The following is a 26,320-nucleotide window of genomic DNA, read 5'->3' as shown; positions in this document are numbered from 1 at the left end:
TTGTTGAAAAGGCTATGCTTCCTTCATTGGATTCCTTTTGCACCTTTGTCAAAAATCAGTTGTCTATACTTGTGTGGATCTGTGTCTTGGTTCTCTATTCTGTTCCATTGATCATGATTCTATAATCTGCCAATGCCATACAGTTTTGATTACTGTAGCTATATAATAAGTCTTAAGCCCAGGCAGTGTGATTTCTCCAAGTTTATTATTCTTTCTCAAAATTGTTTTATCTATTCTAGATTTTATGCCTTTCCATATAATTTTGTTTTTTTGTTTCTTTTAGAGACAGGTTCTTGCTCTGTCACCCAGGCTGGAGCACAATTCCTCGATCATAGCTAACTGTATACTTGAACTCCTGGGCTCAAGCAATCCTCCTGCCTCAACCTCACAAGTAGCTGGGACTACAGGTTCGCACCACCAGTCAATTTTTTTTTTTTTTTTTAGAGAGAAAAGGTCTCACTATGTTGCTCAGGCTGATCTCAAACTCTTGAACTCAAGCAATCCTCCCAGCTGGGCCTCCCAAAGTGCTGGGATTATAGACATGACCCACTGCACCCAGCTCACATAAATTTAAAAATAATCCTGTCCTTTTCTATAAAAAAAGATCTTGCTGGAATATTGAAAAGACTTGCATTAAACCTTTGTATCAATTTAGGGAGAATTAACATCTTTATGATGTTGAGTCTTCCAATCCATGAATATGTCTTTCAATATATTAAAAATTCTTTGACTTCTTTCATCAGTATTTTGTAGTTTAATACAAGTTCTATACATTTCTTATTAGATTTATATCCAAGTATTTTTCTTTTTTAGTAATTACAAATGATACCATGTTTTCCTGAAAGTAAGACAGGGTCTTATATTTATTTCTCCTCAAGAAGACACCCTAGAGCTTATTTTCAGGGGATATGTTATTTTTTTTAAGTATGGTACAACAATCTACATTTATTCAAATATAGTTAAGTCATCTTCTGGAACATCATCATAACTCTCCAAACCCTGAATTCCATCCTGAATTTCTTGTGACTCTATTTCCTTTGGAACCATTGGCCCCAATCTTTCATGTCGAGCAACAGAGCTCTCATGGGGCAGCTGAGAAGGGCTGGTTGTCTTCTTTACTGCTCAGCGACGAAATGCACGGGTTGTGCAGATACGCTGAATAGCCACGCCTATCACTAGGTCTTATTTTTGGGGTTGGGCTTACATTGCACAAATGCTTAGAAATCCTGCTAGGGCTTATTTTATGAGTAGGTCTTATTTTCAGGGAAATACAGTATTATGCTTTTAATTTTAGTTTCTATGTGCTCATTGCTAGTATATAGAAATAAAAATGATTTTGTAATATTTATCTTATATCCTGTGACCTTGCTAATTCACTTATTAATTCTAGGAGGGTTTTTTATGGATTCCTTGGGATTTTCTTTGAAGACCATCATGTCATATGCAAATAGGAACAGTTTTATTTCTTGATTTTTATCGTAATGCCTTGTATTTCCTTTTCTTGCCTTATCGTGCTGGCTAGGACTTCCAGTACTATTAATACATTGAATAAGATTAGTTAAAGCAGATGTTCTTGTCTGTCTTATGCCTGATCTTAGAGGGAAGCACTCAATCTTTCACCATTAAGTATGATGTTAGTGGTAGATTTTTTGTAGAAGTTGAGAAATTTCCCCTCTATTTCTAGTTTTCTAAGAGTTTTAATCAGGGTTTTATTAGGGTTAATGAGAATTTTGAGTTTTGTCAAATACTCTTCTGTGTCTTTTGATATAATCATGTGATCTTTCTTCTTTAGCTTACTAATATGCTATATTCCCTTGATTGACTTTTCAATTGTTAAACCAGCTTTGTATCCATGGAATAAACCCTACTTGATCATGCTATATAATTATTTTTATATATTGCTGAATTCTATTTGCCAATATATTTTTAAGGATTTTATGTCTATATTCATAAGGGATATTGGTCTGTATTTTTATTTTTATGTATTGTTACTGTTTTGCTTTGGTATCAGGGGAAAACTGGCCTCATAAAATAAGTTGGTGTTACTTTCTCTTCTATTTTCTGAAAGAGATTATGGAGACTTTACTGTATCTATAACATTTACTCTTACTCTTACTCTTTATCTGTAACATCATAAACCTAGGGAGAATTCAATCTTTTAATTTTATAGAAGTTAAAATTTGTGATTATGCTGAATATCTGCAAGTTCTTTGACATTTTTCATAGGGAGGTGAAGTCTTTTTCTACTCCACTCAAATCTAAGAAGATTCTATAATTATTTTAGCCAACTGTATTACAGAAATGTTGCTGTATAATTACCGAGTCGAGCCTTACATGATGAATGGTTTCTGTCTGTTGAAACACTCCTGCTTGGATTCAAGCTGCCAAGTTGTGAGGAAGCCCAAGCAGCCACCCATGAGAAGGAGAAATGAGATTTTTAGGCAACAACCCCAGATAAACTCCCAGACAACAGCCAGCACCAAACTGCCAGCCATATGAGTAAGGCCACTGTTAACATTCCAGACATTCTAGCATTCAACTAACTTCACATTATATAGAACTTCCCAGTAAACCCATGGAGTCATGAGAACTAACAGATTATTGTTTTAAGATGCTAAGTGTTGACGTAGTTTGTTATGGAGCAATACATAACAAAAAAAGAAGTTAGTGGTTTACCTTTTTCTCCCATCACCCTAAGTAAGCCTTTTGCAGCAGTTTACTTTGAATGATACCATCTAGTTAGTGAAAACTGAGTCTCTAGATCACTGGTCTCTAGATATTAGTCTAGTATATTTTTTCCTTCATATATGCTCTGTGTTTTGAATTAGTGAATACACACATTAGTGAAGAGCCTAACCTTCAAACAACATGCTGCCACTTCACTCACAGAGGACAGGAAGGAAGCACACACTTCTGTTAGTACACGTGAGGAACTACGAAACATAAAGCCAAATTGGGAAACCAACTGTCCACAAGTGGTCGTTTTTGTTTGTACCTTAGTGAGTCAGCTACTGTTTTTTCCTAAGGAGAAAATGATTATTTGAAAAGTTAAGAAGCTTCTTATACCAGAATAGTCATGTTTTATTCACTTCCCCTCCAGATGTCTTTTGACAGAAACTTCTTTCCCTTCCAACAATAGCAAACTTACAAAGCTACATAAGGCAGAAGCTGTGAATACCACAGGTATTATCTGTCTACCACTATCAATCAGAGCATACTCATGGGTTAGATAATGAGCAACATCCTTATTCTCAGTGATTTTTCTCATGGTTACAGGAAAGTCAACTATGAAGTATAAACGTTAGGCCTGAATCCAGGTTTCTTATCTTCTAAGAAATTTTGACACATGAGAACTCTTTTCTTCTTGTACAAACTGATTAATCTTGTAAGAGATGACAGCCAGAGAGAGCCAGTTGTAAACCTCATATATATAATACATGTATACATATGTACATATATTAATATATGTAGTCCTATTTCAAGTGTTGTGAAAAATAACATTTAGATTTGGTCCTTGCATGTTTATTGTCATCTGTTGTTCATAAAGATACAAGGTAGATTAATTTGATCATTTATTTTAACCAGAAGGAACAAATAAGAACTATATTCATCCTTTTTATTCCATTTAGAATTTTTGTTACTTACCGGCTGTCCGGGCTCACCAACTCCAATCGGTCCTGGAGCACCTAGTCTTCCTTCTTGGCCTCTTTCTCCCTAAGAGAAAAAAATAATAGAATGAAAGTTTGAGTTTTCAAATAATGAATAGCACAAACATAGCACAAAATACTCTGGAGATTTCAAAAGGATAAATAGCACAATTAATCAAACTTTTCATATTCATAAAGATTTTAAAAATTCTAGAGGAGGAGAAATGGCTTGAATTTAGGTACATTTAAATGAACAAATTACCCTAAAAATGTTCACTATCTTTTCTAGTCTAAATGCAATACAGCACTCTCAGCTTTTACATACTGTAGTGTAGGAATTGGCAAGACAGCAATTTATTTTGCTAATTGAGATGACCAAGCCAACAGTGTGTATATGGTGTCCTTTTCCCCTTTGCCACCATCCTGGAATGTCGCCCCCTCCTTGTCTACACTGTGTCCCATTTCACCTCCTCTAAGCTCTGTTTCATACTTGATCTCCTTCAGAACCCTTCTGCATTAACTCTGCCTATATAAACTCCACCTTCCCTGTCATCTCAATGTGCTTATTTTTTAAATGCTATACATGGCGACACTTGATTACATTTAAAGTACACTGTTTTGTATTGCTATTTCAGTCCTGCATCAAAGCCTTATTGTCCCAGGCACATAGAAAAGCCATTCAAGATAAGCACGTATGCTCTGTTACATCCTGCATGATGCAGAGCACCCCACCATGGATGTTCTCTCTGTTTCTAGTTCTCCACAAACCTCTGTCAATATTTACTTTTTATCTAATGTGAGTGGTGGTAGTTGATATGATAAGGTGTTTCACTTCCAAATAACATATTTGCATGTGAATGTTTAAAGTCCATAAAAATTTAACAGAATTACATAGTACTTTGGTGAGAGGGTGGGTATTTGGAGACAAGCAAATCTTTCATTGCAACCAAATCAAAAACTTTATTGATTATTCTTGTGGTAACTCCCACTGATGAGGGCATTACAGTGTCCAAGCACACAATATAAGTAGCTTCTGCAGGAAGTCTCCTTTTATCTATTAGGGTTAGGCTGAAGAGAGTTCAAATCACAGCTACTCCAACCCCTACAATAAATTCAATAGTTATCAATGTGCAAAGAGACAAGCATCTTTACCTTAATGCCTTGCTGTCCAATCCCAGGAGCTCCTGGAGGACCATAAGGACCAGGAGGACCTGGCTCACCCTAGAGGAAAAAACAGTGATGTTAGGTCAACTCCATAGTGCTTATTGAGCAGCTCTTAGATTGAATAGTGTTGCAACAGGGGCTTTGAGGGCAAAAACAAAACAAAAGCAGTCCCTGCCCTCAATTGTTTACAATCCATTTGTAAAGACAACACGACCCAGGGCAAATTATCCACTAGGCACAGTTATGACAAAATCTAGAGCCACAATACTTTTAAGAACAAAAATGTTTCCATTTTAATTTTGTAATTATATTTTTTAAATAAACATAATAATGATAATATATGATAATATAATAATGATAATATAACAATGAATCCAGCCTGGACTATATTTGCCTTTATGTCACCTCATAAAATTTAATTTTTAATATTTTTTATAGAAGAAGGGGTCCACAAAGGCAAAAGTTTTCAGGATCCATAAAAGTCATAGTGCAGCCCTCACTCACTCATTCACAAATCTTTATTAAGTGCTCTGGCAGACACATTCTGTTTCCCACCCAATGGCAATCCTCTCCCCTCTCTGCTTCCCTGCTGACAGAACTCTGCTCCCTGCAGGTCAGTGGCAGCTGCTCTTTGCTGTCAGGGATGTGGGATGAATGATAGATAATTGGTCTAATGCAAGGTTAGCACCTCCTTTCCCTTCTTCACTGATTGGTCCAGGTTGGTCATGTGGCTCAATTCTGACCAATGAAATGTGAGGGAACTTACTGGCTACAAAGAAGAAACTTTTTACGTCTGCTTCATCTTTCCTACATGCAGATGTGATAATTATCTTAGGAGTCAGCAGTCGCTAGGACAAAAACTAATAGTTGAGGACAACACAGAAAAAATTGAAAAGATCTTGGCTCCTGTATAACCTCACTGAGCTGCTGATCCAGTCCTGGACTCTCTATCTTCAAACATTTTGTTTACTCAATAGCAAGAGTTCTTGTGATTTAAACCACTATTAGTCAAGGTTTCTGTTGCTAGAAGCCAGAACATTTTTAATTAATACAGCCTACTGTATGGCAGGCCCATAACAGAATTAAGGCTTTTGGGAACTGGATGAAACCATTGCACTCAAGCCCCTACATTTCACAGGTGAGGAACCTGAGTCCCAGAGAGGTTACCTGGCCTGCCCAAACTCACACCTCAATATCACTCACACAGATACAGCTCTGCAGTTCTCTAGGGAATCTGGCCCCGTGGCATGTTGCTAGGGCAAAGGAGAGTGGCTATTGATTCTAGGTGATTTTTCTATAATGCTAATTTTTTTCTGTTCATCAAAATAAGGTATCTTCATTATAGAAAGGTTTTCATATATTAAATAGCATACATACAAAGAAAATTTTAAATTACCCATCCAAGACTACTATTAAGTTTGGTGTGTTACCTTCCAGTGTTTTTATATTCACACATGTACCTTTAATTTATGCTAAGGAGGATTTCTGAATACTCATGTTTGAGTTAATGAATACTTGCTATTTAAAACTTCATTCAAATTGAAGATTTCCCTCTGCATGCTTGCACTAACCAACAGTAAATTAAGACAAGCCTTCTCTCAGATTAAAGGAAATGAATGAATTCTCACTCATATTAAAAGTCTCAAGTTGCTCCAGAGGCTTATGATTTTGGAGGGGACATGTAGAAACCAGAGCAATGTTCTGTTGATGTGATAGAGGCATTGCCTTAAGGAAGTCTGTTGACTTTGACCAATTGCAATGGGGAAAGAAAAGAAGGGTCAGAGTCAAACCAGCTCCCCAAAAGATATGCCCAGGCTCATGATGAATTAAAACAAAGGAAACCTGTTTCAAAATCAGTTGTCAGAGTTTATGACTCTATGACATTTAAGTGGATTGAATTCAAAAGTACCTACCATTCATCCTATTGAGTACAAGTCAATCTGGCACATAAATAAACTTGAATTTTTTCTTTTAAGATTCTAGGGTTGTACTTATTTTTCTACATAGATTGAATTTTCTGGAGCAGCCAGGTGACTGCCATTCTTATTTTACATGTTCTTGGTTGTGGAATTTCTCCCTCTTTATAACATTAGACATAAAAGTTCTCACTAAATTTGAAGTTGTTTTCTCAATCTTAAAGCTTAATTAACTGCTAGAGATTATTTAGCTTCCTAGAAATTCCAAATTTACACTTCAAAAAGCCTTTTTCTTACAACTTCTTGGGCTCTCAAGTTATAATCTCCTTGTCAGTTATACAAGTCACACATGGGTGACTGTTTCTATCACTCAGCAAATGACCACTAAGTATTTGCTCTGTGGAGGCCCATGAAGTAAATAGGGTGAAGTTTAAAATATAGCTCTAAACTTAAGGGACTAGTGTAAGAGATAAATGAGATAAAACACACCATTAAAAAATAATAATAGTATAAGGCCTTGAGAGTTTACTTATCCTATTCATTTTCTGTCCGTTTTTTTTATGTAACTTTGGTTCTGTAATGTGTCATAAGACATTTAAATTATACATTTGGTAGAGAATATGAGAGTTGGTTGGTTTGTTTGTTTTTTGAGTAGTGAAAGCTCAACCCTAAGTAGTATTTGTCTGATATTTGATCAGAAACAAACCAAGGCCAGGCATGGTGGCTCATGCCTATAATCCCAGCACTTTGGAAGGCAGAGCCAGGAGGATCCCTTGAGCCTAGGAGTATTTTTTAAGTTGCAGTGAGCTAGGATCATGACTGTGTCACTGCACTCCAGCCTGGGTGACAAAGCAAGACCCTGTCTTGAAGGAAAGGAAGGAAGGGAGGGAGGGAAAGAGGGTGTTAGGGAAGAAGGGAGGAGAAAAGAAAAGAAAGAAAAGAAAAAGAAAAAAAGAAAAGAAAAGAAAAGAGAAAGAGAAGAAACAAACCAGGAGCACAGGTTAGTTAACAAGGCATTGGTTTGGATGTTACCCTGAAATGTGTGAACCAGGAGAATTAGGAGTGACTATCTCACCCTTGGGCCCATGAGCTCCCTTTAGCCTTGGCCAAATACCAATAGCAACTGAGAAATTTCTCGATATTACTTTTTCAAGGAAATTACAGGAATCTGAAGATTGCAGGGGGATTGCTTGTCTTTACCTGAACATAGCCCTTTACAACATATGTTCATATTCTGCTTGTTTAAATTTGTTTCTCAGGAGCCTGGCATCTCAACATAGGGTCCACAGACCAGTATTGGCCTACAGCTCCTGTTTATCCCCTGTACATTTCCCCTTTCCCTTTCCTACAAAGATTCCTGAGGTGTAAAGAAAGTGGTAGTGATCCTGATTGTAAAATGGGACATCTGGGTAAGACAGAACAGGGAGAGAAGAGCCAATGCCCTAGTAAGAATGATTTGCTAGAAATTTGGCAAGACAATATAGCTCTGGTAAGACTCAGTCTTCATTCCTATCCTATTAATATTTCTGACCCAACCCTAACCAACACACATACACACACACACACACACACACACACACACACACACATACAGAGATTGCATGCCCTTGGTACTATTAATTATTTCTCTGCTTTACTTTTGTTAGCCATCAGAGCCATTTACCAACAGGTGAGTAAAACAAACAGGACTGGGTTAAAATGGATAGCCCAGAAGACGTCTGTTTCTCATGACTTCCATGTGAGTGTCAGCAAGGAGGTTGGGTGGACCACTTTCGTCTTCCTTGGAAATCAAGAACACCCATGCTATGGGCCTCAAGAACAATGAAAGCCAATGTTTAATAAAACCTATTGTTTATAAGCACTGCCCTGACACTTTATATATATTATCTCATTTAAACTAACAATCCTAGGAAATAGGGTTTTTCCCCCCTTTTATGCTATGGGAATATAATCTCCATTTTTAATCCAATTTTCAGCATGCATAGAATCACAAGGGAAAAAACATGGCTTTGGAGTCATTCCGTGTAGTGGAATCCTGGCTCTATTGTTTACTAACATCTTGAGCTTTTGCAAGATCCCCATATGCAAAGTGAGGATAATTATATCTGCCCTGCAACGTTGTTGAGAGGATTCAAGATATTGTCTGTAAAACATCTAAGTCATAACCAGTCACACAGTAGCTGTTTAATATGTATAGATTCAATTGTTATTCACCAGACCTTGATTGAGCACCAACTAGGTGATACTAGGTGAATAACAATTTATGCTCTAATTGAGTACCAGGGTACATAATTAGACAAATAAATCAGATTGCACCTGCACTTTGTAGAAGTTTACAATCTGGCTAGAGAGACAAATGAATGTGAAATAAAATACAAGCATGTGAATTAGCTATAATGAAGTTATTAAGAGAGTACATAAGACTTTGAGGCAGAAATGTTTAATTCTGCCTTAAGGAATTGGGAAAGTTTCACACAACAGAGGAGATAATTAATCTGAACAAAGAAATAGGAATCATAGCTAATCTTATGGGAAAGAAAGGGGACAAAAGTTCAGGAAGAGGAAAGAGTATGAGGCATAAAATGATGTGAAATGTCCTAGGGACAGTGAGCAGCCCTGTGGGCCCAAGGGGCCAGAAATGAGGTGACAACAGGGTCACTGTCTGGGGCAGTACCATCCAATGGAAATGTACAGAGAGCCACATTATGTGTTTAAATTTTCTAGTGGCCACATTCTTTCTATTTTTTAATACTAAGCCTTTGAAATCTGATGTGTATCTTACACTTACAGCACATCTCGACCTGGACTAGCCACGGTTCAAGTGCTCAGTAGCCGCATGCAGCCGCTGCACTGGACAGCGCAGGTTTAGAGTGGCAGCTCAGGTCAGAACCATGACAGTACCAACATTTAAGTGGGGTGGCAATGGAAGAATATAACGACGTCTTGTGCAGACTTGGGGAAAAAGAGAATTTCAAAAAGGTCTCATCATTTCCAAAGACAAATTCATAATCTTTCAGTCTTAGGCCTAGGCTTCTTCCAGTGTTCTCTATCTCAGGGAAGAGCACCAAAATCCCTCATGTACCACACCAGAACCTAGAGGTCATTCTTGACACTTCTGACTCCCTCTTCCACCATACGCAATGCATCCCCAACACCTGTAAATATGCCTCCTAAATCTCTCTCAAACCCATCCACCTCTCCCACCCTCTACCGTGCCTCTACAGCCTACACCAAATTAATATTACCTTCTGTTCAGACTATAACCAAGTCCTTGATATTCTACCTGCATCCACTCTAGCATGTTTCAACTTATTCCCTCTATTGCTGCTGGAGCAATCTTTTAATTTTAATTTTAATCAAGTAAAACCTTCCAAGGACTTTCCTTTTGCTCATCACTCCAGACAGAGCTTCTTACAAAGCCCTGCATGGTGTGGTCCTGCAGCCTTTCCAGTCCCATCTGCTCCACTCACCACTCTGGCCTTTGTTCAGTTCCTTGTACTTGCCTTGCTCCCTCCGCCATGGGGGTATTTGCACATGCTATTTCCTCTGTCTGGGACGCTCTTACCTCTCCCTTTCCTAGTTATTCTTACTCATCCTTCAAACTTTATTTTAAGCAGCATAGCTTCAAGGAGGGTGTCTCTGATCAGGTGAAATCCCTGTTGTAGTCTCTGCAATATTGATAGCACTGTTTTCTCTCTTTGCTGAGCATGCGTTACAGTTCCAACTTCACATTTCTAGGCATGTTGCTATGTCTGCCCCCTAGACTGTGGGGAGGATTCAGGTGATTTTGCTCAGCTTCCCATTCTCAGTGCTTAGCTAATTAGTGTCATTCATTCAATCATCCATTCATCAGACATTTACTGAGCATCCACTAGGGAGCAGGGGGTGTGCTGGCAGTGGAAGGTGAACAAAACAGGAAAACTGATCTAGGCTGGGGGTGTGTTAGGTCTGGAAATGCTCTCCTGGTTCCCTCAGGTTTACTTAGGTTTTCAACCAGAAGCAACTATATCTAAGTTCATAATGAAATCAAGCTCTTACTACATAGTTTCTCCTACAAACTCACTCAGACACAATTAACATTTTTTTTCAGCTGAAAGAATAATGAAAACACAATAAATGGCCTAAAATCACACTGTAAGGAAAGTTCAACTAAAGAAAACTAATGCTCTCTATCCCTGGCACTGGCTCTAACCAAAAGCAAATATTTCCTTTCCCTAAGATAATAAATAATGAATGGTCACCAAAGTCTGAATTGTTTGAGGACAGAACTTTACCTTTTCTTGGACAATACACTTATGAACAATTTAATCATACCTGAGGCTTTTCTTAACATTGGAAAGATGTTTTAGTAACTTTTAAAAATCAGTTCCTAGATATGCATAGCACCAACTTGAATATTTTAAATCTTGTGGCAAATGTTCTTGTGTTTCCCAAAGGGGAGAAACTGACAAATGAGCATTTTGTAGGTGCAGAATGGTTTGAGTATGGCCAGGATACATTCTTAGCTGGAATTCAGTGAAGTAATGACTTTACACAGGGACTTGGGAGAAAAGTCAAGAAAGGCCCTTTTTTGAAAAAAAAAGGGGGGAGAGGGGACAGGAAGCTAATATTTATCAAGTACTTGTTAAATCAAGTTCCATTTTTAGTACCTAATTTCTCTTGTCTCAGAGGAAGTGTTGTATAATAAAAAACTTGTTTTTGAAAAACATATCAAGATAGGCTCGGTCTATATTAGTATAAAGAGGGTTGTCAAAGTACTTAATTGCTTAATAAAAATTAGCAACACCTATGGCACTTATTATGTAACAGGTGCTGCTCTAAGTGTTTGACTTATATTGATTCATTTAATCCTCACTACAACTCTAAGAGGTAGGTACTATTGTTAACCCACTACATGGATGAGAAACTGTCACATGGAGGTAAAGTGACCTGCCCAAGTTACACAGCTAATAAAATATAGGGCTGGGTTTTGACCTCAGCAGTCTGGCTTCAGAGCCAGTGCTCTTAAACACTATGGCAAACTGCCTCTCAAGGCTTCTCAATTCTTAAAGTATTTCAAAAATCATTTAATTGCAGACTAAATTCATATCTTTGTTGTAAGATGAAAAACACAAAAGTCAGATAGTTAAAAATCTACCCATAATTGAAGAGCCATCATACGAAGACAAAGCATCTCTAAAATAAAATGTAAGCCAAGAGGAAATATAATTTTTACAAGTTAACTCACATGTCATTTCAGGTACATAAAGTTTCAGGGGTGAGGGGAAACTTCTCCTTTCCCCCAAATGTTTGCCGAAAGATCAACTCACAGTTAAGGCAGACTAGTAAGAGAAAGGTTTCTTTACCATGCACATGGGGAGAATCACAGAGTGATTACTCAATATCCTAATGAAGTTCAGATATTTTTATACCTGTCCTTTTGGGGGGGGGGAGATGAGGAGTACAGGTAATTCTGGTTAGGGGAAACAAATGGTGCTAGGGAGGGCAAATGGATGGGGAAAAAGATTGACTTGTAAATGATTCTCTTTGCAAATTAAATTAAACTGAGAAACAGGTATTATATTTAAATGATTTGGGCCAGATCTGGTTGCATCCTTAATCTTCTTTCACACGATATATTGAAATAACAGATTGAGGAAGGGAAGTCAATTGCCCCTTTGATCTTTTGATCAGTCAATCCGGTTTATGCTGATAGAGGAAAAGCCCCCTCCAATACCTTTTGATCTTCAATGGCCTTTAATTCAAAATATTCCTTATATCAAGGAGTCATATTTTGGGATGAAATTTCCTGAGCTCCTTCAAAGTCTACTTGGATCAGTGTTGTCACTGAATTAGTGGTAAGGGTAATATAAATTATAATTAGTTATAATGTGATCACAGAAGGTAACTCTACATATAAACCAGTAAGTAAAATACACTGAGTTTGGAACCACCATTGTTTCAAATCTCCAATTAAAACCTTTTTTGAATACTTAAGTGAGAGAGAAAACCATAGGCCATATATTCTATCTACTTGTGCTTTCTGAAAAAGAAAATAGTCCATAATAACAAAGAAGTAAGTGGTCGCCAAGCGCAATGGCTCACGCCTAGCACTCTGGGAGGCCGAGGTAGGCGGATCACTTGAGGTGAGGAGTTTGAGACTAGCCTCAGCAAGACCCATCTCTACTAAAAATAGAAAAAATTAGCCAGGCATGGTGGTGTGAGCCTGTAGTCCCAGCTGCAGGAAGATCCTAGGCAGAAGGATTGCTTAAGCACAGGAGTTCAAGGTTGCTGTAAACTAGGCTGATGCCACAGTACTCTAGACTGGGCAACAGAGTGAGACTATGTCTCCCCCCCAAAAATCACAAAGAAATGGTGAAGAATATAATAGAATATAATAAAAATTGTAGTATTGTACCAGATTTTAGTAACTCAACTTTAGACTGCTATCAGATTAAACCACATGACATTGACAATGTTTACCCATGTTTTACAAAAACGGCAATTCAAATGGTTCAACTAAAGTCATACTTTGTCATATATAACAAAATCTAAGGAATTGTGTATCATTTTCCCTAAAAGCAAGACCCAGTCAGCAGCCTCTAGGAGAGCTTTTGAGAATCATATCTCTAATAAACACTATTTAGGACTCTACAGCACAAAATGAGTGGCTAGAAAATATTCAGGGTGGACACTCTCCATTAATCTAAGAACAAGAACCTTGATTTATGAAAGGAAATAGATACATATGACAGTGTGATATGTTTCTTTAAAACTTACTGTTGGAGGGTAGAAGGAGGGGAAAATGAGTTATCGCTTAATAGGTGCAGAGCTTATGTTGAGATGATGAAAAAGTTTTGGGCATGGATAGTGATAATGGGTATACAACATTCTGAATATATTTAATACCACTAAGTTGTACACTTACAAATGGTTCAAATAATATTATGTATATTTTTCCACAGTAAAAAACTCTTTACCATTGGAATAAAATGAATTTCCCTGTTGCAAAGCTGCTATTGCAACTTACTTGAAATAATATAGGACATTGATATAATTACCAAAAAAAATAAAAAGAATTCTGACATCGCTCTGAAGACATTACAGTGCCTGATTCTGTCCCACATTAGTGCCCAGTTTGACTATGCATGAAGGTTAGATTTAGCAACTTGGTGGGAAATGTTAGCAGCATTTTAGGTTCCTAAATGCTTTCACTTTGTCCATGAGAGCTTTTACTTTGACAATCTGCGCGCGCGCACACACACACACACACACACACACACACACACACACACACACACACAGATTATATGCCCCATCTGCTGAGAACCACATGCATCAGCAATTTGGGAATGGAAATCATCTACCTTGAAGCCATTGGCTGACATCCCACATGTTCTGGAAGCCACTTCAAGTTGTCACTATCAGTTGTCTCATGTCAAATGAGTTAATAAGCTCATTTAGAGTCTTGGTGTGCAGATGTGCATGTAGGTCAAAGCCCTTTCTACAAGAATTGCTAGATTACTAATGATTCTTTCCCTTATAATTAAGCCCAGAACAGAAATAGCATTTAGACTTTGACATCTCTGAAGGAAGAACATTCACATAGTTTGGCACCTTGACTATGATTCTTCATTTAACAGATATTTGTAATTAAAATTGTAAAGGGATTCTTCCTATACACTGAGCAACCACTATCTCGTTCAAAGTTGTGAGCCTGCCAGAAGATTCAGAAAGCACATTATCATTTTTGGACAACTAGAAAAGCTAACATGTTTAAATACTCTATACTTAAAATGCTTTACATGAAGCCAAAAATATAGTCATTCTGTTAAGAAAGTTGTGAACTTAAAAAAGTTCTTTTATTTGATTAATTATTCTTTACGAGGAATTACAGGTGTCTATATATGTTTCATTTGATTTACTTCACATCAACTTATAAGGGATTATATATCCTGTTACAAAACATGATTGTTTATGTGGTGGAAAACAACATGATGTTGCTAGGAGAGTGTTAGGTTTTTCACTTGTGTGAGAGTTGATTTCAGCTCTATATCAATACAAGATGCTTGTTTTAGGAGAAAGTTTAAAATTTTTTTATTGTTGCACATATTTGTGGTATTGAACATGTCCAAACCACAATTGGAAATATTAGTTGTGTTTAGTAGATTGACCTACTACAGCTACTAAGCTAACACTGAGCCAAACCAAGTATTTAAATAATGACCAAAACAAGAATGTATTTTTAAAACTACTAAATTTTCATTTTTGAGCTTTCTGTTCTAGTGAAAATATTGACATTATAGAAAACATGACTCTAAGTTGTATTTTTGAAACTGTAAAAAAGTTTCAGTCCAAAGTCTTCATGCCACTTTTAAAAGAAAGTAGAAGTATAAATAACATGGATTATTTAATGCACAAGAAGATTTTGATGGGTTATGTCAACACTATCTTGTTTCTCTTTACTACTCAAATATGTTTGAAGACTGGTCAAGATTCCTGACTGCTACATCCTTCTCTCTGATTCCTTCCACAACCCATTGCCATCACTCCAACCTTTCTATTGAAACTGCTCTGTCAAAGGTTTCCAATGACCTCGATATTGCCAATTAAGTTACCACTTAAGCAACTGCCTATATGACTTGTATACTGTTGACCACTCACTCCATTCATTCCTTTTATTCATTCATTCAAGAAATACTTGTTGCTTAATTTGAATGTGTGTGAATGAGTCTGCATGGCATAATTTTTAATCTCTTTAAAGAGATTAAAAGAGAGCGGTGGTCCTGATCCATCGCCACTAGATCTTTTGCATTAGACTTTTTAAAAACAGCGATGGACCTGCATATATCTGCTCAACTTTTTGCAAATGGTCCTTGTCTGAAAATGGCTAGGAATGTTTAGAGGCATAACACATGGAAGCTAAAAGGACAGAAATTTGATTAGCACAGCTCCAGCTATCAGAAGGATCTGCATATGCATTCCTAGCACCATATCTGAAAGATGACCAGCCTTCTTGCTAAAACTAATCTCTTTTCATAGAGCATTTTCAAGAAAACAGGATCTTGCATAGGGATGTCTACCAAATTTACAGTTTTAATTTCAGTGCCTGTACATTTAGCTGTTGTTTATTAAATCTCTTCACTAGTATATCATCTACTTGAAAAATATCTCCTGTGCTTGGGAACCTCAAAAACTAGAATGGAAGCTTGACAGAGTAGGATTAGGAAGAGTAGGGTGTCCAAAAATTGTGGTGTGGTGTGGACTTTCGAATGAACTGAATATTTTATTTACCCCATATACCCTTCTTGAAACATAGTTTCAGTTTATTCATTAATACTAGATTTTTCATAGATTTTGGATGGATGTTTGGTTCACTGGAGATTATTTACCCTATCCATATCCATTTATTAAACGGGACCAGTCTGCTGCTATTTCTTTATGGGTTTCATAACATCTCAGAAGCTAAACTGAACATAAAGGAAGACCAAGTCCCCTATGTAAAAGGAGGGATGTTGAGTTTCTTGCACTTAAATGTACAGCAAAAAGAAAACACATAGGACAAAAACCCTGCAGGAAATATTATGAATGTCCTAGAGCAGAACAATGAAAGGTGTTAGAGGAGAGGTGATTCTTCTATTAAGACAAATTAATGTATAATGTAATATCACAGCATTTTTTTAATTGTTTGTGGATTAGCATATGGCACTTTCCCTTGGGAAAAGACATCAGGGATATCTCTTCACTCCCTTTCAGCCCTAGTGTTGAAGCTCTAATGCTAGGACACTTCAAAGTAGCACAAGCAGCTTCTTGCACATGCTACAGAGAAGTCTCCCCTCCCAGGGGGCACAAAGACAGTTTCAGAAACAGCAGATTTATATGATATTTGAGAAGGAAATATCCTTCAGAAATAACCTCAGAAAGATATCAAGAAAATGGCAAAAATTACCTAATATAGGCCGGACACACCCAATGTTCCACTGTGTTTATTTGTTCAAAATTAATTTTGGTGACTTGTTTTCCATGATATGAAAGGCCTATCAATCTTGAGCCATTCTTTCTAGTTAAATAGAGGGCTCCTTCAATCCTCAAATGTGATTGTAAGCTGAGCTAACACAACACCCCCATGGATGTCAGTGGCACTGAGTTTTTAGGGGTTCAGTCTTCCCTCAGAGCACAGTACTTTCTCCTGAGTTATGTTTCAGTTTGGTCTTAGGGATAAGGCTTCTCAGGCACTTGTGTGGTTACAATTCTTATTGATTTCAGAGACTGCTGAGATGTTCTTTTTATGAATGCCACTACATGACCCTCATGTGTAGGAGAAGGCAAGGTGGCCTCCCAGCCAGAACTTTATTCTGAGAAACATCTATGTTTTGTTGCTAAGGCAACAAGGGCATTCATGGCAGAATAGCAGCTACTTTCCATGTGGAAAGTATTAATGACAGAAATGATTTGTGAAACTAGGCCAGAAGCACATTTTCCCTTGACTTATCATATACTATTTTTTTCCTTTTGTTCTCTGGCCACCTTTTCTGAAAAACTCTTTGATGAAAAAAAATCCAACCCCCCAAGCAACAGAAAGTGACTGTAGTTCATGAGAAAGACCATTCATAAATTCATAGACATGGGCAGGCCCCACCTAGAAACTCATGAAATCTTTGAATATGTTATAAGTCTGAAGGTTTCTATTTTAAGGTCTCATAAGAGATATAACATTTGAAAATGCACAGTTAGCATTATTGTTTTCTTTTCCCCAAGTGATTCCATTTCTTCTTTCCCTGTACCTTCAGATGAACATTATAACCAAGTAGAAATGCACCTTTCAATAAAACATTGTTCCCAGCCAAAGTCTACTATAAAGGAAGACAGACGGAACTTCCATACTATCCAAAAAAATGTATTTATCTCAGGCCAAATATTCAGGAAATTTGACATGTTTTCCTGAGGGGATAAATATGATATGGTAGTTATGATCAGACTTCTGGACTTGAATCCTGGCTCTGTCCCTTTCTAACTCTGTAGACTTGGGCCCATTACTTAAACTCTTTGTGCCTCAGTAGGCTAATCTGGATAGTGGGTATAAGAACAGACCATGCTTCAAAAGGTGGTATTTGTGTTAAATGAATATTTAAAACTGTACCCGTACATAGTAAATATGCAACAAATAAATGTTAGCTGTTATTATAGAAGTTTCAAAATAAATAATCCTCCTGTGCCCATTAGAGAATATAGAATTACTGAATTTTAGAGGTCTTTTTTTTTTGCACAAATTACAATAGTATTTTCTTTAAAACGTTTTGTAATAAAATGGTAATGGATGAAAAGAAATAAGTCAATATAAAATATAACATTATTTCCAGATTGAGGAACAAAATAGTTTATTACATCTTCAAAATTTAGAAGTACAGTACATTCTGGGAGGCAAAATCATTCCCTGAAACCTGACTTTTAAGATTATAAACTAATAAATGTATAAAATCAAAAAAATTAGCTAATGATCAATGTGACATGGATCTCTAATGGATCCAAAGAGTAGTAGAAATTACATAGAAGTTACTAATAGTCTCAAAATAAAAGTTGAGAAACTACTGAATTTGTAACCTTAAATAGAAATACAACTAGAGGGAGAAAGGGAAGCTCACCCCCACTGTGTAGCCTCCCAACAATTATCAGCATTCTCTAGAAATTGACATATTTTCAATTGGCAATAAACTTGCATGTTTACTTAGCAGTGAACTTTGTGATTGAAACTTAAGTGGTAATTTTATGTCGTATATATTTTATAGTTTTGTAAAACTGTCATTTTTTTCATTTAAAAAATTTTTAAAGAGAGGCCCTTTGGAAATTGCTGAAGTTCTCAAATACTTTTGTGAAAATTACTCTTTTTATGATTATGTTGTAAAAGTCAACCACAAAGTGCTATTATGTCAGAAAAATTATAACCACCCCCCAAAAAATAACTTCATTTTTATTAAAAATTAATGGATTTTTGGAATTAAAAGCTAAATGTTGTTGAAATAAATTTATTTGTTTAAAAAAAAGTGGTAAATCTATTAGACATATAGAATGATGGCACCTTTTTATGGACCTGTCCTCCACCATCAAACCCCAGCTCTGTTGTTTGATCTTAACCCTCTTTTTCACAAACAGGTAAAAATATTATAGTAGGTAGCCAAAGCATTCTAGAAATATTGTGTGAACTATCAAAATATATTATTTTTCTTGCTCCAGGATTTTACCTATAGCCAACACAATTTTATGAAAATTTCTACTCAGTATTCAACAAAGCCACTTCTTTACCCCAGAGAGGATTAATCACAGGAAAGGACTGGGAAAGACAATTGCCCCAGATGAAGCTTAAGCACACTCCCGCTGAGAAGCCCATTCTATTTTAATTTGCCAAGTAAAAGTGTCCTAGTAAATCACACTGCTGTCATTATCTCATTAAAAATACTATACTTGTCACTCCCTTGCCTCTTTCTCATCTGCTCCCTACAACTCAAATTTAACATCACCCTTAAAAGACTTGACTTTATCTAAGGTCAATTGGGGACAGCAGCTTCTGCTGTTATTACTGCCACAAATTCCATACAATTCCAGTCACTATTAGATATTTACTATATCCATGAAATTTACTAAGCACTGAGAAGAGTTAAAAGGAGCTATTAATAAAAAGCTTGCTTTTAGCAAACTAATGGCCACCCTCATTAGAAAAGGGAGCCTGATAACCAGGTCTTTCATAAGGTCTCTCTTACCAGCATCTTTTGATTCTAGTATTTAGCTCTTGTTTAGCCCCTACTTATTTTGGCTGGTTATCTGTGGAATGATACGACACCTAGAGTACTGATAGTTGAGATTTCCCTGTAATAAAAAAAAAAGCTTGATTTTTCTGTTGGTATAACAATTATAAATTCCCTTCTCTTATAAACTGTATATCGCATTGGCATTATATGTGGGAAACTGAGTTGTTTGAATTGTGTTACATGTCACTGCTTTTCAGTTTCTAGTGAGCCATAAAATGACTAATCATGAGGAGTAAGAAGGAAACAGCAAAGATTCCAGATAATAACTAATATTTAATAATGCCCCCTTTGAATAATAAATAATAAATGTCACTGACTTTCTGCATGTACTTGATTTTGTGTATACACCTGCAGGTAATTATGCATTTCCAGAGGTACTTCCTTAAAGAGTCGTTTGACTTCTACCTAATGAAACATGCATTACATAGAGCACTAGAGAAAGACACTTTGCCTGTCTTAACCAAAGAGTAAGATTACCTTATTGCCTTGAAATCCCTTAGGGCCTGGATCCCCTGGAGGTCCACTAATGCCCTGCGCCAAGATGAAAAACCAAGAATTAGTTCTGTATACAAAAGATCAACCAGGAATGAATCATTTTTTAGGGCCCCTAGAGATCGTAGAGTTAGAAGTCAGACTATACAACTCAGCTAAATTGAGAATACATTCAATTGGGAAATGGGATAAGATAAAATTTCTTGAGTCAAACAAGTAGCTTTTAAAATAGCACTTTATTAATGAGATATTTGTTTTCTGAACCTGTGTTTCCAATCTAATTCCTGTACTGGACTCCGTTTTTTTGTTGTTGTTGTTGTTTTTTGAGACAGAGTCTCGCTTTGTTGTCCAGGCTAGAGTGAGTGCCGTGGTGTCAGCCTAGCTCACAGCAACCTCAAACTCCTGGGCTCAAGCAATCCTCCTGCCTCAGCCTCCCGAGTAGCTGGGACTACAGGCATGCGCCACCATGCCCGGTGGACTCCGTTTTTGAAGGCTCTTGCCTATTAAACATTTTTTAAATATCTAAAGCATATATATAAAGTCAGAGCTTCCAACGACCATGTGATAACCAGAGTTACAGCTTTGCTCTGACAATGCCAGATGAAGACAAAGAAGTAGATGGTTAACTAGATACTATCTAGGAAATCCTGGGTAAAAGTATAATTTTAATAGACTTTTGAAATGCTGAAATTAACTGTTCACATATACTCCCAATATGTCTCAGAAGAGACAAGTCCCTAGACTGAAAAAAACGATCCAAATTTTTTTCTGAAATCCATAGAATGTCTAACTTAAATAAATGCCTTAGAAAAATCAGTTCATATTCTAGAGCATTAACTACTTGTCATGATGGAACAATACAAATACTGTAATTTACATAAAATGCATAGTTTTTCCAACTATATTATAGTAGCCATGGAAAAATAATTACATCCTACTTTTAACTACTTTGTCTTTCTTCACCTTCCCACACTCTAATATTTTTAACTTCATCCCCTTAGCCACTCACTAAGAAGACTTGCCTATCGATACCTATCTTTAGGGAGCCTGAGTTAGTTAATCAAAACATTAGGGAAGCGGTTTCCAAAGTTTGTTGCATATTAGCATCACCTGGAGATCTTTAAAAACATTAATGCCTTGCCCCAATCCCCAGCCATTCTGATTTAACTGGTAGAGGGTGCAAGTGAGCAAACGGGTTTTTAAAAGTTCCCTAGGCAATTCTAATCCAGACTTAGATTTGGTTTTAACCTGCTTACCTGAAGTCCTCTGGGTCCCTTTGGTCCATATGGCCCTGGGGATCCCTGTGGAATAAAATCAGTAAGTCTCCCTAAATATCCATCTTCACAGTAAAATGATTTCAGGTGGGAGGGGAGGGAATGTGTTCTGGGTAATGACTAATCTTCCCTGGTTATCTAAACATCAAAGACAACAAATTGAAATTATTTTAATTGACAAGCCAACTGGGAAGTCAATCATGAAAATACAATTTTAGATGTAAGTCTCAGGCCTATATATTGATATTTTGGTTATAGTAAAGGAATTCTTCAGAAGATTACCTAAAAGGCAATAAAATTAGTGGAATATGTTTCATCCAAGAGGGCAATGTCCATTAAATTAACAATTTAGTGCATTTCCATGACACCTAGGTCACTTTTTTGCCCATCTTCCAGACATGGAACTTGACAAAATACTGTTTATTCTCAACATTCTTCTAGTAGAAAGTATTTCAATATGTTCTGCAGGTAGGAAACCCTTTAAAATTTATTTTTACGAGAGTATAACATAGCCTAATTTCTCTTTCCCCAAATTTCCACATTTTTTGCTTATCAAAGTATTACTTGTTAAAAATAAACATACTTTTATAATTATAGAAAAATGCAAAAAAAAACAATTTTTAAAAAATCACAAAGAGGCAAATGCTGTTAACATTTTAGGCATGTTTTCATTCAATTTTAATCCCAATAGATTTTTCTTCAAATAATTTTATCAGAGTGTATATCCAATTTTGTGTCTTACCTATTTGGCCTCACACTGTTTAAAAAATATTTTGCCATGTCATTAATAACTCGTAGTAAACAGAGTATTATTCAAGAATAAGGACCTATAATAATTTACTCATTTCCATAGTTTTGACCTTTAAGTATTTTTGATGATTGCTATTTTAAGTGAAATTATAATGAACATCTTTGTGTATGAATCTTTGTCCAACTTCTGATTCATTCCTAAAGATAGCTTCCTAGAAGACTCTAGCTGAGACTGTAAGCCCATTCAAGTCTCTCTCTGGCTCTCCCTTTTCTCTCATGCTGTACATGGAAATAAAGAGAGAAATTTCCTCCATAAAGTTTGTTGTCTGTTCCCACCATCTGAGTATGAGCGAGTGTATCTTCATCTTATGGAATCCCAATCAACAATGATTATTATATGTTACTTCACTGTTTGCTAATTTGATTTATGAGATAATATTTTAATGTCTTAATTTCACTTATCTAATTACTAGTGTGTTTGGATATTTTTCTCATTTATTAGCCATCTATTAATATATTTTCCCTTTTGTGTCTCTTCACACTGTTCAGGTGGCTTTGTTATAAACTTGTGTGAGCTCTGCGTCAAGAACACTTTATTTCATTGACTATAAGAGACATTTTTTTCACATTTGTACATCTCTGACATTGGAGTATGTCTTATAATCAGTTGCATCTTCTATTTATAATTAGCAGCATGTTTTTCTTTCTTCCTTTTGGGCACAGAAAATAATGGGACACTTCGTACCCCTGGCATCTTAGTCAATGAAATATGAGACTAATTGTCAACCATTTTTATTTCATATAGTTTTCCGAGATATTGTTTGACTTTCATTTCTGTTCTACTCACTATGTGCCCCTTCTTCTCTATTTCCAAGTACCCATGTCCATCTCCCATTTTCAACTATCCTCCAGGAAGAACCTATTCGTTATCACTCTTTTGGTTTTGCCCAGAGATAATTACTGAGCCTACATATTGCAAAACGCCTGACCTTTAACTCTACAGTCAAAAGCTTTCAGAAAAATCTCAAGCTATTTAAAGTGTTTAGTTCCATGAGCCAGTGTTATTATCTAACCTCTTCTTTAAACCTTCTCCTTCATTTTCTCTTGTTGACTCCCTCCCCGTAATTGTAATATACTCATTGAAAAAGTTTATGATACCTTGACGGCTTGCTGTTAATTGTTTTAACTATAATGAAAACTATTTTTACTCTGTACATTTTGGGGCACTTTAACATAAAATGTTTCAGATGTACTTTCTATATATTTTTGTTCTGTTAAGGCTGTATTCCCCAACCCCCGGGCCACAGACCAGGTACTGACCAGGTACTGATCTGTGGGTTGTTAGGAACCCCGTGCACACAGCAGGAAGGGAGTAGCTGGCAAGCAAGTGAAGCTTCATCTGTATTTACAGCTGCTCCCAATCGCTCACATCACTACCTGAGCTCCATCTCCTGACAGATCAACAGCAGCAATAGATTCTCATAGGAGCACAAACCCTACTGTAAACTGCGTATGTAGGGTATGTAGGTTGCTCGCTCCTTATGAGAATCTAATGCCTCATGATCTGAGGCGGAGCTTAGGTGGTGATGCTAGTGCTGGGGAGTGGCTGCAAATACAAATTATTATTAGCAGAGAGGTTTGGCTGAAGAAAAAAATGTAATGTGCTTGAATCATCCCAAAACCATCCTCTATCCCCTGGGTCCATGGAAAAATTGTCTTCCATGAAACCAATCCCTGGTGTCAAATAGGTTGGGGTCCACTGTAAGGAACCCTTTAATGTACTTAATATTGTTTCCGGTTTAATTACTTTATCCATATTTACTTTTTAACTAAAAATACATACCTATCCAATTGTCTGTGTCTTGATGCATTTTCAAAATTCCAAACTCCTATCTATTAATATGTCTAGTTGTTCCACATTGTTTATAACTATTTCACTAATTTATTTCATGAAGTTCCTCACTCTCTTTGGGAAAGTGCCTATTCTCAGTGTTTACATCTAGAAAGCAATTCTACCCTGACCCAACTGGAGCTTGAATTGACTTTGCTGGTTAAATTACCCTTTTCACAATAACATTCAGTAGGCATGGCCCCAAAGGTTAGGGTGTCACAAGACAGTCTTAATGGTCCATAAGAAAGACATTTGGAGGCTCCATTAACTATGTTAGGTATCACTTTGTTCATGTTTTACAGATGTGAAAACTGAGTCATTGACTTCAACTCTAGTAGTGAGATCAACATAATTCAGCCCAGGAATTTTCCCTTAAGGAAACTTAGCCCCAAAGGAATCACAGCTGTTAGCATTTTAAAAACAGGTTCCTTACTTTGTCACCTTTTATTCCTGGTTTACCACATTCCCCGCGTTCACCCTAAAAAATAAATAAATGAAATAAATAAGAGAACATTTGCAGTCATTCAATGTTAAGATTTGGGTGGTTTTTTAGTTGTTTTTTTTTTAAGATTCACAGCAGAATCACTCTGGTTTTACACAATTTTATCCTCAATACTGTGAGTTACATGGATATTGAAAATTCTTATCCATGAGTCTTCCTTAACTTGACAGGATCAAATCAGTACTACCACTTAATAAGGTTTGACATTTTTGAGAAACAGATAAAATTAGAAGGAAAGGAATCTACCATCTACCAGATATTAGATGCCCTTTGCATACATTATTTAGTTGAATCCACATTATGGCCCAATGAGATCAGTTTTACCATTTTTATTTTATGGTCAAGAAAGTTTAAACCCAACAAGATAACTTCCCTTGATCATATAGCTAGTTAAGTAGAAAAATCAGAGTCTGAACCCAGGTCAACTCTAACTCAGAGTCCCTGTTTTTTTCAACAACATCATACTCCAGCCTGACTCCCAACCTTGATCAGCTAGCAGGGTTTGCCTAGGGAGCTGTGAGAGAAAAGTTCTGAGACAAGACTGTGCCATGAGTTGATGGGGAAGGGTGCCATCAGGAGTTGCAAGGTCTGCTGGGAGAGAGAGCAGAGCTTGGTGGCAAGCATGCCCTGTATTTTTCATTACCACACTCTCCTTTCCTGTCTTCCCTAGAACATTACTGAAAAAAAACTAACATTTGAGTTATGCTTTGGAATGCATTCATGATATTTTATAGACATTTTATCAGTTAATCTGACATTAACTGAGGCATGAACCCAATTTTACAGACTGAAAATTTGTGATTCAAGAAGGTTAAGCAGAGAAAATGTGGTGTGCATATACACAGTGTAAGACTATTCAGGCTTTAAGAAGGAAATCCTTTCATTTGTGACAGTACGGATTAACTCAGAGGACATATGGTAAGTGAAATAAGCAAGGCACAGAAATACAAATACTGCATGATCTTACTGATAGGTGAAATCTAAAGATGCTGAATTCAGACAATAAGAGAATAGCACAGTGATTACCAAGGGTATGTGGCAGGTGGGCATGTGGGGAGATGTTTGTCAATGAATACAAAATTTCAGTTAGATAGGAGCAGTAAGTTCAAGAGCTCTATTGTACAATGTGATGAATATAGTTAATAACAATGCCTTGTATTCTTGAATATCGCTAAGAGAAAATGTGTCCTCACCACAAAAAATGATATGTGTGAGGTAATGCTCAAGTTAGCCATAACCCTAACCCTAACAATGTGTACATATATCAAAACATCATGTGCATATGTGTGTATATGTGTATACGACAAATATGTACATTTATTTGCCAATTAATTTTTTTAATAAAAATAAGCATTTTTAAAAGGTTAATTAGGTTGCTCAAGTAGAATGAGAATTAGGATCTCTGAATATTAATCCATTATATCAGATTTTTAAGACTTCTAATAATTAGAACTAAAGAGTAACAGCCAATTAGAAAAATGACTGAAGTTTCATAATCATAACAATATCATCTCTTGTTTATAAAGCACTTTAGAATTTTCAAAGTGCTTATATGTATATATATTTATTGTAAGCTTCAAATCAATTCTTGTTTTCAAGATAAGAAAGCAGAATTGGAGAGGTTAAATGATCTGCTGAAATGTCCCCGCTAGCCAGTGACTCTCAGTCCAGACCCTCCCCATGCTCTTTGCTGCTTCGTCTGCTGCTTCATTACCTGTGTGCTGCTCTAGGACATGCTGCTCCAAGTGCCACTACCCGATGACAGAAGGAAATTGCACTAGAATGTAAATCAATGCATTGCTTCCTTTGTCAAGGAAATCTTGCAGTGTATACAGTAATCTTAAATCTTAACAGCGTACATAGTAATATGGTGGATTTATATGTTGGTGCAAGCTTCATGTT

General features: G+C 36.5%; 1 protein-coding gene across 1 annotated transcript in view; it reads right to left on the bottom strand.

The window, feature by feature from the left end:
• Nucleotides 1-26,320, bottom strand: part of COL28A1 (collagen type XXVIII alpha 1 chain) — a 160,296-nt gene that overhangs the window by 107,409 nt on the left and 26,567 nt on the right. The window contains exons 8-12 of the mRNA XM_012757144.2: nt 24,350-24,394; nt 21,258-21,302; nt 19,987-20,040; nt 4,800-4,868; nt 3,646-3,714 (exon numbers count right to left, since the gene is read on the bottom strand). Of these exons, the coding sequence (XP_012612598.2) occupies nt 3,646-3,714; nt 4,800-4,868; nt 19,987-20,040; nt 21,258-21,302; nt 24,350-24,394 (282 nt within the window). The remainder of the gene's footprint in view (nt 1-3,645; nt 3,715-4,799; nt 4,869-19,986; nt 20,041-21,257; nt 21,303-24,349; nt 24,395-26,320) is intronic.

This window comes from Microcebus murinus, chromosome 9 (genome assembly GCF_040939455.1).
Source record: "Microcebus murinus isolate Inina chromosome 9, M.murinus_Inina_mat1.0, whole genome shotgun sequence".
Classification (NCBI taxonomy): domain Eukaryota; kingdom Metazoa; phylum Chordata; class Mammalia; order Primates; family Cheirogaleidae; genus Microcebus; species Microcebus murinus.
This window is presented reverse-complemented; position numbering and strand designations above follow the sequence as displayed.